The sequence below is a fragment of the Saccostrea echinata genome, unplaced genomic scaffold (assembly GCF_033153115.1).
Source record: "Saccostrea echinata isolate AGI-Se365-2 ecotype Australia unplaced genomic scaffold, CSIRO_AGI_Sech_v1 ptg000029l, whole genome shotgun sequence".
NCBI classification, from domain to species: Eukaryota; Metazoa; Mollusca; class Bivalvia; order Ostreida; family Ostreidae; genus Saccostrea; species Saccostrea echinata.
Window position 1 is genome coordinate 416,848 of NW_026889778.1, and position 12,304 is coordinate 429,151.

Consider the following 12,304-nt stretch of genomic DNA (forward strand, 5'->3'; position numbering starts at 1 on the left):
ATCCATTGTTTTGTTTAGATGATGAATTCTTACTGAGCTATCTGTTTGTGTATCTGTTCACTAGGGGCCTTACTGTGTCATACTTAGCTTTAATTTTACATTTCTATGAGCTTATATTCTTAACGGGTCATACTGAGCTCTGCGTTTACGTGAGCTAGGGGCCTTCGTAGGTCTTACTTAGCCTTTCTATGAGCTTACCGGGTCATACTGAGCTTTGCGTTTGCGTTTCTGTGAACTAGGGGCAGGCGACTCTTCTCTTTCTTCACTCTGTCTCTCACTTCCAATTGTTGATGTTCTCTTCCTTTTTCCAGGCATCATCTGTGGATAAAAGTGAAACTCTAAGGTACTGATATTCATTGACATCTTACTTCTATATCAATTTATGTCAAATCAAACAAATTTCTGTAGCTTTTAATCTTTTTTCTAATACAATTTTATTTCTAGAATTATTGCCCTGATGGTTATAATCAGGAGTCATCTAACAAACTGTTACAATAAATTTATTGTGGAAAATATGTTGTAGGACCAGGGATAGGGGTTTTTCTCATGGCAGACAACTTAATACATGCTGTCAATGTTCACATTTCTTTCCTGGACGACACTCATCAGTGAAGAGATTCACTTGATTTGCTGCTTTCCTCTGATAACCATAACTTAAGGAGTTAGGTAAGTTAAGTTATGTAAGTTAATGTAAAGCAAGTTAAGTAGTTAACCCTTTCCTGGGGAATTTACACAAGATTTCTCTGTCTGACACTAACTTATGCCCTGGTGTCAAACATCCCCCAGAGTCCTGTTTGCTGAAGCCAGAGGAAAAATGACATAAGTCTAGACCGTGTATTGCTAACATTCACTAGACACTGCAAATGGATGAACTATGCGTGTAACGCTTTCTTGCGCTGGTATAGTTTGCTTGAAAATCGATAAACAATTTCAGCGCGTCTAAAACAAAGGAGACATCATTATCTGGTAAGCATTTTCCGAGTCTTGCAAACGGCAATTTTATTCTTCCAACTCAAGGAAAGAAAATTGAGGTGAATCCTATACTCACGTGTGTTAATGAACAGCTGGAAGTCTACATTAAGGGCTGCATTGTATTTATTATTTTTCTGTATTCTAAATTCGGTGTGAGTGCAAATCCCGGGAATGAAAACGATGGTCTTGGTCTTCCAAGTGTTTGGATAAAATGTAAAATTCAAAACCCGTACGACCTTTTATCCGGATTTCCACGCAACCACTCTCCCCATCCGCTAAAAAATAAAGAAATATAAATGATAAGTTTTTGTTTTGGTAAAAAAAAACAACAACTCAGTTCTTCTTTTATTAAGCAGATAATATTAATGCAAGTGAACCAATTCAGACCTGATCACCTGAAGCGCGACCGTTAGGGATGTTCGATTTGTAAAAGTGAAACTGAAAGTAGTTCACACGTCAAAGTGGCCTCAGTGGGAGTTTATGGTAACATATGTGTCCAATCGTAGCTAATTCAGCTGTGATGCAAACCCAATGTCAACAGACACAGATAGTGAAGATATCGAACTATTTAACATGACCTCGGAAAAGCGTCCGCTAGTACCAGAAGGAAGTGTCGTTTATGAGACAGTCGACTCCACAACGCACGTGCAGAATGGGCACACCCCTGGAGAGACCCCGGGGACACCAAAGTTTATCTATATCCTGTCTTTTTTTGCTGCCATTGGAGGGTTTTTGTTTGGATATGATACAGGTGTTGTGTCGGGAGCCATGCTTCTCCTTCAGCCGGAGTTTAAGCTTGACTCTGTGTGGGAGGAGATGGTCGTGAGTGCCACTATTTTGTTTGCCTGTATCTTCGCCTTGGTAGGCGGGCCTCTAAACGACAGGTTTGGTAGAAAAGCAGTAACCGTGACAGCCAGTCTCGTTTTTACTGGTGGAGCCGTGCTGCTTGGTGTCGCACAGAACAAGATTATGTTATTGATCGGGAGAAGTATTTTGGGGGTTGGAATTGGTAAGTCTATAACATGAATAATTACAGAGGAGAAGAAAAAAGTATTACTAAATGAGAGCCCAAGTGGGTGCATTAAAACAAGAGTAATAACACATGTATATTAGCAGCATATAATGCAATACTAATGTGGTATTGTAAGATACATAGCATAGTCGGGGTTAAACCTTTAGCTCAAATGGTAGAGCTTGACTGGCATGCCAGAGGTCTGGGTTCAAATCCATTTGGAGGAACATATCTCTGTTACACTTATACCATTTGCTCTGACACTTAATTGATTTATAATTAAATGTAAGCATGATAAGACAGTATATAATTACAATATGTCACAGGGTTGCAAGTAACCACTCCCCCACTAGCAAATGCTAGTAATTTTGCCTGTGGGCAACCAGATCTGAAGGATGTAATCACCCACATGGCGAGTAAGAATTTTATCAGAACCTTTCCAGAACCTGACCATGCTTCGATTCTACAAATAAATGCACTTTCATTTTCACTGTTTCCCTTCCTACAAAATGTTTTCAAGACCCTTAATCACCTTAACATTATAACTTTATGAGGTCTCAAAAATGAAGGAAATGATGCAATGTCATTCATTCATGGTGTCAAAATCATCAGGGAAATGAAAGACTGTGGACAGCAAAGTATCTCAGAGATTAAAATACAAAGATTGTGAAAGATTTTTATAAAGTGATGAGAAAATTGTGGGCCCTAAAATAATAATGTGGGCTACCTGGTAGTTAAACTTTGAAGTGGGGGGGGGGGGGGGCACATGCCCCTAAGGTTTTAAATGTTATTTGCAACCCTGTAGGACTCACACAATCATTGGAAAGCATCCTAAGTAGATTTGTGTATAGAAAAACAAATACTAGGGTCATTTATAAGAGGTCCACTTTGCTTATTGCAGTTTGTAGAGGCACATGATGTTCAAGTGTTTACTCACACATACATGCATGGTAGTCATAACACATCTGTTTTGTTGTCCTTTATAAAGCTAAAGATCTCAGCACTTTAATTTGATTTTTGGAGCATTGGATAGTTGCACAGTTTATCATTTTGTGTTAGATTTAGTCTGAAAATTAAGTTATATGCAAACCATTGATAAACTTGAAAACACATTTATCATGTTTTTATCAGTTAATGACTCTAAACTCTGAATGATACAAAGATTTTTTTTTAAACTAAATTATTCTCAAAAACTATCTTGACAGGGCTGGCATCCATGACTGTCCCAGTGTATATAGCAGAGTGTGCCCCAATCCATCAACGTGGTCGACTTGTTACTATAAATAACCTCTTCATCACCGGCGGTCAGTTTGTGGCCAGTGTTCTGGACGGAGCATTCAGTTACGACAAGAAAAATGGCTGGAGGTACGATAGAAAATTTTATCTGTGTCTTTCTTTTTAGCCAAAATAATTTTATCTTTTTAACTTATATCTTTAAAATGTGGAATTATTCAGAGTCATAAAAATAAAATATGTAATATTTAAAGTTATTGCATATAAGAAATGTTTGGAAAGTAGAATTGTTAGCTACCAGTATTTTGCAAAATCTGAACATTATAATTGCAAGTTCAGACTGGTGAATAGTTCATGTATTTAAAGATGAAGTGATTATAGACTTATTACAGACAGGTAAGTGTTATTGTTTTATTTATAGATGGATGCTGGGATTGGCAGCTGTACCATCTGCAATTCAGTTCATAGGCTTTCTTTTTCTACCAGAAAGTCCAAGATGGTTGATAAAACAAGGCAGGATAAATGAGGGTCGTGAAGTTTTACAGAAATGTCGCGGAACAATAGATGTAGAGGAGGAGCTAAATGCTGTCAGAGAATCGTGTGAGGAGAACAGGAGGATGATGGACGACGCAGGTGAGATTTAGGAGTTGAGTGCTGTGAGGGAGTCATGTGAGGTTTGAGGAGTTGAGTGCTGTGAGGGAGTCATGTGAGATTTAGGAGTTGAGTGTTGTGAGGGAGTCATGTGAGGTTTGAGGAGTTGAGTGTTGTGAGGGAGTCATGTGAGGTTTGAGGAGTTGAGTGTTGTGAGGGAGTCATGTGAGGTTTGAGGAGTTGAGTGTTGTGAGGGAGTCATGTGAGGTTTGAGGAGTTGAGTGCTGTGAGGGAGTCATGTGAGGTTTGAGGAGTTGAGTGCTGTGAGGGAGTCATGTGAGGTTTGAGGAGTTGAGTGTTGTGAGGGAGTCATATGAGGTTTGAGGAGTTGAGTGCTGTGAGGGAGTCATGTGAGGTGAGGTTTGAGGAGTTGAGTGCTGTGAGGGAGTCATGTGAGGTGTGGTGTGAGGAGTTGAGTGCTGTGAGGGAGTCATGTGAGGTGAGGTTTGAGGAGTTGAGTGCTGTGAGGGAGTCATGTGAGGTGTGGTGTGAGGAGTTGAGTGCTGTGAGGGAGTCATGTGAGGTGAGGTTTGAGGAGTTGAGTGCTGTGAGGGAGTCATGTGAGGTGAGGTTTGAGGAGTTGAGTGCTGTGAGGGAGTTGTGTGAAGTGACTGTGAGGGAGTTGTGTGAAGTGAGGTGTGAGGAGCTGATCACTTTACTGGAGTCATTTGTTGCTCTGAGGGAGTCGTATGTGGAAAATCAGAGGATGAGTGAGGAGACAGTTGAGGTTTGAGGGAGAGTGTCAGAGGATGAGTGAGGAGACAGTTGAGGTTTGAGGGAGAGTGTCAGAGGATGAGTGAGGAGACAGTTGAGGTTTGAGGGAGAGTGTCAGAGGATGAGTGAGGAGACAGTTGAGGTTTGAGGGAGAGTGTCAGAGGATGAGTGAGGAGACAGTTGAGGTTTGAGGGAGAGTGTCAGGTCATCTCACACACATCAGTAAGTGTAATGGACTTCTGCAAGGTTGAAACATCATACAATACTGCTACACAACAACCTTTTTTTACTCCAGTAAATTTTTCTTTAATATTACAATGTCAGGAAACTAGCCCTGACCAATTTATCTGTGCCTGAATTATGTTGTGATGAAGTATGGTAAATGGTTGGGCATTCTATGAATCATGTCTTCATTTCTGACTAGAGAATACAACATTACTCTATATAAAATGAGAAGAATACAATATGTACCTATTCTTTGTACAGGAAGTGAGAACGTCTTCCTGAAGATCCTGCGGACTCCAGCGGTCAGACGAGCCGTCCTGGTGGGGAGTGGACTACAGCTCATACAACAAGTCAGTGGAATCAACACCGTCATGTAAGACAATTACAAAGACTGACATTTCTACCTAGATATAAGCAGTATCTCATAAGTCAAAAGACTAACCCTCCATAAGTAAAAAAAACTAACCCTCAAGTTAGACAACTCCTCATGAAACACTGTGGCTTATTATGAATAATATCATGAGAGTTCAATGCTAACTCTCAGATAAAGCTATTCCTCAGATGAGACTGTGGCTAAGTATAAAATTCTATATCCAGAATTATTTTCCTTTTTAAATCCAACATATAAAAAGGTACATGTTTTCATTATGGCTTTCCTGAGTTCTCATTTGTTTATACAGGTATTATAGTGCCACTATAATTAAGATGTACCTGTAGATTACCTGTAAATTATCTGAGTTCTCTTTTATTTATACAGTTATTATAGTGCCAGCATAATTAAGATGTACCTGTAGATTACCTGTAAATTATCTGAGTTCTCTTTTATTTAAACAGTTATTATAGTGCCATAATAATTAAGATGTACCTGTAGATTACCTTTAAATTATTTGAGTTCTCTTTTATTTATACAGTTATTATAGTGCCAGCATAATTAAGATGTGCCTGTAGATTACCTGTAAATTATCTGAGTTCTCTTTTATATATACAGTTATTATAGTGCCAGAATAATTAAGATGTACCTGTAGATTACCTGTAAATTATCTGAGTTCTCTTTTATTTATACAGCTATTATAGAGCCAGAATAATTAAGATGTACCTGTAGATTACCTGTAAATTATCTGAGTTCCAATTTTGTTTATACAGGTATTATAGTGCCACTATAATTAAGATGACTGGCGTACGTGACACGAGCCTTGCGATCTGGTTGGCTGCGGTGACGGCGGGGGTTAATTTTATCTTCACAATCCTTGGAGTCTGGTTGGTGGAGAGAATTGGTCGAAGACCTCTGATACTGGGCAGTCTACTGGGTAATATAGAGAAATACTGGGCAGACTACTGAGTAATATACAGAGAAATACTGGGCAGTCTACTGGGTAATATACAGAGAAATACTGGGCAGTCTACTGGGTAATATACAGAGAAATACTGGATAGTCTACTAGGTAATATACAGAGAAATAATGGGCAGTCTACATGGATCGGTTGTCCGATTGCCCGGGACAAGTAAATTCTCAGTTCGGGCAAGTGAAATTGTCTACGTACTTGTCCGATCGGGCAAGTGAATTTTTCTCATACAAATGTACATATTTATTTAGTTTACATTAATTATCCACACACACCTGGATGACAATGTTTTTGCATTGGAAATTCCTTGGTAGCGTTTCTGGGTTATACCGTTCATTTAAAAATCGGGTTCATTATTTTCTTTCGTAGTAAATACGCTCTACGTCTAACAAAAATTTTGTTAACTTCTTATAAGGAAATTAGATTTTTTATTCACGCACAGAATATAAGTACAGGGTAACACGATGTATCCTGATCAAGATAAGATGTATGTTTAGCAACTAACTCCCTTTAGCGTTGCTTCACAGTTATCTCCGGAAGTCACGATTCACAAAAGGATCCTACCGAAAATAATTTTTTAAAAATATGAATTTTATGAAAAGGAAACAGAAAGGATGTTGCTGCATGAAAGTGTGTATTAAAAGGTTAAATTCACAAGTACAGTGGTATATATTTATGTACAGATGCGGCATCAAAATTTTTTTTCAGGTAGCTCAACTTGCCAAATTGACAGTAGTGTATTTGGTCACATTTTTTCTTATAATAACATTTATAGTAATTAATAATAATGCCCGAAGGGCAAGTGAATCTGAAAGTTAATGTCTATCCCTGGTCTACTTGGTAATATAGAAATAATGGGCAGTCTACTGGGTAATATACAGAGAAATACTGGGCAGTCTACTGGGTAATATACAGAGAAATACTGGGTAATATACAGAGAAATAATGGGCAGTCTACTTGGTAATATATACAGAGAAATACTGGGCAGTCTACTGGGTAATATTCAGAGAAATACTGGGCAGTCTACTGGGTAATATACAGAGAAATAATGGGCAGTCTATTGGGTAATATACAGAAGAATACTGGGCAGTCTACTGGGTAATATTCAGAGAAATACTGGGTAGTCTACTGGGTAATATACAGAGAAATAATGGACAGTCTACTGGGTAATATACAGAGAAATACTGGGCAGTCTACTGGGTAATATACAGAGAAATAATGGGCAGTCTACTTGGTAATATACAGAGAAATACTGGGCAGTCTACTGGGTAATATACAGAGAAATACTGGGCAGTCTATTGGGTAATATACAGAGAAATAATGGGCAGTCTATTGGGTTATGTACAGAGAAATACTGGGCAGTCTACTGGGTAATATTCAGAGAAATACTGGGTAGTCTACTGGGTAATATACAGAGAAATAATGGACAGTCTACTGGGTAATATACAGAGAAATACTGGGCAGTCTACTGGGTAATATACAGAGAAATAATGGGCAGTCTACTGGGTAATATACAGAGAAATATTGGCAGTCTACTGGGTAATATACAGAGAAATACTGGGCAGTCTATTGGGTAATATACAGAGAAATAATGGGCAGTCTATTGGGTAATATACAGAGAAATACTGGGCAGTCTACTGGGTAATATTCAGAGAAATACTGGGTAGTCTACTGGGTAATATACAGAGAAATAATGGAAAGTCTACTGGGTAATATACAGAGAAATACTGGGCAGTCTACTGGGTAATATACAGAGAAATAATGGGCAGTCTACTTGGTAATATACAGAGAAATACTGGGCAGTCTACTGGGTAATATACAGAGAAATACTGGGCAGTCTACTGGGTAATATACAGAGAAATATTTGGCAGTCTACTGGGTAATATACAGAGAAATGTAGCATTCATGTCTATTAAGAAGACCTTTGAGACTCGGCAGTATACAAAGAAATGTAGCATTCTTGTCTAATAATGTGCAATATTACAATTCACAGGCATGGCCTAGTAACTTTTCAACAGGAATAACAATTTCTATGTTAATATTAAACAAGAGGTCCAGGAATATCATTTGATTTCAAGCAATTACAAATTTTAGATCCTGGATCCATAAGACTTGAATTTTACAATTTTGCTAAATAGCTAACTGCTCATTATAATCACATAAACAGTTTGCCTGCTTGATGTTCATGAGTATATTGGAAGATTTTTAAAAGTGTATTGTGTTTAGTACAGTATGCATGTATAACCAAATTAGCCCCATCCTGGCCTTGAATCCTGGCTCTGAGGAATAAAATATGACAGTTATCTATATTAAGTTTGTATTTGTGTCAGTTTGCTTGGTATGTCTTATTAGTTATCCTGGTTCAATCTTATAAGTTATCCAGGTTCAATCAAGGGTGTACAAGGATTTGTTCTGGGTTGTATTCAATACACCCTGAGGAATAAGTTAGTTAGCCAGGTGGTGCTAGCTATATTGTAACAGTTATCTTTGTTTGTAGGTGTGTTAGTTAGCCAGGTGGTGCTAGCTATATTGTAACAGTTATCTTTGTTTGTAGGTATGTTAGTTAGTCAGGTGGTGCTAGCTATATTGTAACAGTTATCTTTGTTTGTAGGTGTGTTAGTTAGCCAGGTGGGTCTAGCTGTATTGTAACAGTTATCTTTGTAGGTGTGTTAGTTAGTCAGGTGGTGTTAGCTATATTGTAACAGTTATCTTTGTTTGTAGGTGTGTTAGTTAGCCAGGTGGTGCTAGCTATATTGTAAGTTTGTAACTGTTAACTATCTGTGTTTGTAGGTGTGTTAGTTAGCCTTTTTGGTGTTTGCTATATTGTAACTGTTAACTGTAATTGTTTTTAGGTATGTTAACCTGCTGGGTCTAGCTATATTGTAACTGTTAACTGTAATTGTTTTTAGGTATGTTAGCCTGGTGGGTCTAGCTGTATTGTAACTGTTATCTTTGCTTTAGGTGTGTTAGTTAGCCAGGTGGTGCTAGCTATATTGTAACAGTTATCTTTGTTTGTAGGTATGTTAGTTAGTCAGGTGGTGCTAGCTATATTGTAACAGTTATCTTTGTTTGTAGGTGTGTTAGTTAGTCAGGTGGTGCTAGCTATATTGTAATGGTTATATATCTTTGTAGGTGTGTTAGTTAGCCAGGTGGTGCTAGCTATATTGTAACTATTAACTATCTGTGTTTGTAGGTGTGTTAGTTAGCCTTTTTGGTGTTTGCTATATTGTAACTGTTAACTGTAATTGTTTTTAGGTATGTTAGCCCTGTGGTTCTAGCTGTATTTAACTGTTAACTCTGTCTTTGCTTTAGGTGTGTTAGTTAGCCTGGTGGTGCTAGCTGTAGGGTTTCAGTTAGCTGCCTTCCATTCACCACCTGTGACCTTCACTGAGTCCAATGGTTCCTGCTCATCTTACAGGTAAATTATAATGGAGTATTCTATGTTGAATTCTATATAATATTTTAAAAAAAACATTTTAGCCAGTCACATTTATTATCTTTTGCAATGACTGATTATTCTTCACTGTGTTGGCCCAAGGTTGTTTTTAATTTCAGTTGGTGTGAAGACTGCACAGAAAATAAGCATTGTGGATTTTGTTACGTTGAACTCGGGAAATCCAGGGTAAATGGGTCATGTGTTGCTGTGGCGACCAACCTTACAGATGGGGCAGCGTGGGGTCGTTGTGACTCAGACTCTCTACCCCCCAATCTTGTATGGGCCAGTGATTACTGCCCCACAGACTACTCGTGGATGGGACTCCTGGGTTTAGTCTTGTACCTCATGTTTTTTGCCCCTGGTAAGACTATAAAATGCATAAACAAATTTGAATTTGATTACATGTAGGTTTTTAACACTGTGATATTCTTTATGAATTCTAGGAATGGGTCCAATGCCGTGGACTATAAACTCAGAAATTTATCCTTTGTGGGCCAGAAGTATGGGAAATGCAATCTCCACGGCAACCAACTGGATTTTCAATTTGGCGGTCGCTATGACTTTCCTAACACTGACAGAGAGTATAACTAAGTATGGTGAGTGACAGAGAGTATAACTAAGTATGGTGAGTGACAGAAGTATTACTAAGTATGAATGGGTAAGAATGACAGAGCACTACATATTGTCTCCTTTAAGAGAAATGCTTCCAAAGTTTAAAACTGTTCATTATTATTATTGTTATCTTTTACAGGCACTTACTGGTTGTTTGTGGGGATTGTTTTCTGTGGATTCCTGTTTATTGTGGCAGCTTTACCAGAGACTAAAGGTAAAAGTCTAGAGGAAGTAGAGACTCTGTTCCAGGGATCCGTGTGTCCGGGCTTCTCCAGGAAATTACACAAAACACAGAATTCCACGTAACACGAAACCAGACGCTTCTCCAAGAAATCACACAAAACACAGAATTTGACGTAACGTAGAACCAGACCCTTCTCCAAGAAATCACACAAAACACAGAATTTGATGTAACACGGAACCAGATGCTTCTCCAAGAAATCACACAAAACTCAGAATTCCAGGTAACATGGAACCAGACACTTCTCCAAGAAATCACACAAAACACAGAATTCCACGTAACACAGAACCAGGCCATGCTCCAAGAAATCACACAAAACACAGAATTCGATGTAACACAGAACCAGGCCCTTCTCCAAGAAATCACACAAAACATAGAATTCCACGTAACATGGAGAGGGAACTAGGCATTCAAACATAAAAGTTGGAACCAGTTTAATGTAATAAAAATCTGCTGGACTTGGTGATATTCTGGTGTACAATGAGTAATGCTCAGTGCTTAATTCAGATCTCAGAGATGTAGTTGTAACGTGCAATAACTACTTAACATATTGTATACACAATGCCATTATTCTATATTCTATGCATTCCATGTGCCTCATCTCTTCAGAGCTGGGGAGTAACTATTTTACCACTGTCTTTCTGTGAGAGATATTTTGTGTCATACATTTTTTAAAATGCATTTTCTCATTATTTTAGATGTGATAATTTTAGTTAATTTATTAATGTTTTTATGTATAGCTGATATTTGAGATAAAAGGTACAATACTGATTTTTCTGTGAACAGGTAAATAATATGTTCAGCTAGTAGATACCCGGTATATAATTCTGCTAGATACTGTAAATTTACTTAATTCATTAACAGTGATCATATTTAATTAGGACCTTTCTGTGTTGCTTATTGTCCACTAGTTCAAGTACATGCTAGTATATAATTAACACAAAGACGCAAAAGGTTGGCTCAAAATGCATGAAATTAAGATTAATACACTAGTCCGTTGATGAGAAAGACTGCACTATAAATTTGAGTGTGCTAATTTCTGTAAGTTTACAGTATCATGCTACTTTCACTTTCTATATGCCATGTAAAAATTTCATGTGCCTTTATTATTATGCCCCCACTTGAAAAGCTGGGATATATAGTGATGGGGGGGGGGGGGGCAGGGGGGGTGTCCATCCTTTATGCTAAGGAGTACCCATCTCTTATCTACAACTCCTCCTAGTATACCAATGAATAAAATTTAATGAGACTTTCACAGAATCTTTATAACATAGTGCCATTGTGCACCTCCTATTTTACACTTTGATTGGACACATATTTGGAGTTTCCCATAGCAAAACATGGACACTGCCATTCTTTCTACTATACTGAGGGTACCGATTTCAAATTTAATGAAATTTTCCCATAATCTTTGTTACATTGGGCACCTCCTATTTTACATATTGATGAGAAACATTTTTTTAGTGTTTCCTATAGCAAAACATGGCCTCTGTCATTATTTCTATAGTATTGGGGGTACCCATTTCTTATTCTCAACTCCTCCTATATCACTGAATAAAATTTAATATGACTTTTCCAGAATCTTTATTACATTATAGAGCTATTTTGCAGCCATTTCAAGTTTTGAACAGACACATATTTGGATCGACTTTCCCATAGCAAAACATGGACTTTGCCATTATATGGGAGTGGGGGTATCATTTTGTGAGCTCAGTGCTTGCAGTACCTCATGCATCAAGACCATAGGAATAATATCAAGAGGATCGTCTTGTATGTACATGTAAAATCATTGCATTCCATACTTATTCTTTCTTGTGACTTCTGTTACAAATTTTTTTTTCTTTACCCCATGCAAAATAACATAA

General features: G+C 37.8%; 3 protein-coding genes across 3 annotated transcripts in view; 2 read left to right on the forward strand and 1 right to left on the reverse strand.

The window, feature by feature from the left end:
* LOC133195439 (protein polybromo-1-like) overlaps nucleotides 1–1,167 on the reverse strand; it is a 100,214-nt gene extending 99,047 nt beyond the window's left edge. The window contains exons 1-2 of the mRNA XM_061331282.1: nucleotides 1,049–1,167; nucleotides 199–318 (exon numbers count right to left, since the gene is read on the reverse strand). Of these exons, the coding sequence (XP_061187266.1) occupies nucleotides 199–318 (120 nt within the window). The 5' untranslated portion in view covers nucleotides 1,049–1,167. The remainder of the gene's footprint in view (nucleotides 1–198; nucleotides 319–1,048) is intronic.
* The window catches only part of LOC133195432 (uncharacterized), a 466,395-nt gene that overhangs the window by 207,341 nt on the left and 246,750 nt on the right, over nucleotides 1–12,304 (forward strand). The window lies entirely within an intron of this gene.
* Nucleotides 1,452–11,592, forward strand: LOC133195431 (proton myo-inositol cotransporter-like). The gene is made up of 9 exons (XM_061331271.1): nucleotides 1,452–1,981; nucleotides 3,190–3,349; nucleotides 3,639–3,850; nucleotides 5,069–5,180; nucleotides 5,951–6,114; nucleotides 9,463–9,568; nucleotides 9,706–9,947; nucleotides 10,030–10,182; nucleotides 10,338–11,592. Exons 1-9 carry the CDS (start codon nucleotides 1,504–1,506, stop codon nucleotides 10,502–10,504), a joined length of 1,794 nt encoding a protein of 597 aa, XP_061187255.1. The 5' UTR covers nucleotides 1,452–1,503; the 3' UTR covers nucleotides 10,505–11,592.

Bases quoted from the DNA above. Each gene is read 5' to 3' on its own strand.
- LOC133195431 (XM_061331271.1), top strand. From the start codon at position 1,504: ATGTCAACAGACACAGATAGTGAAGATATCGAACTATTTAACATGACC. The intron at 1,982-3,189 runs GTAAGTCTATAA...CTATCTTGACAG, and splicing joins TATTTTGGGGGTTGGAATTG to GGCTGGCATCCATGACTGTC. The intron at 5,181-5,950 runs GTAAGACAATTA...TTGTTTATACAG, and splicing joins AGTGGAATCAACACCGTCAT to GTATTATAGTGCCACTATAA.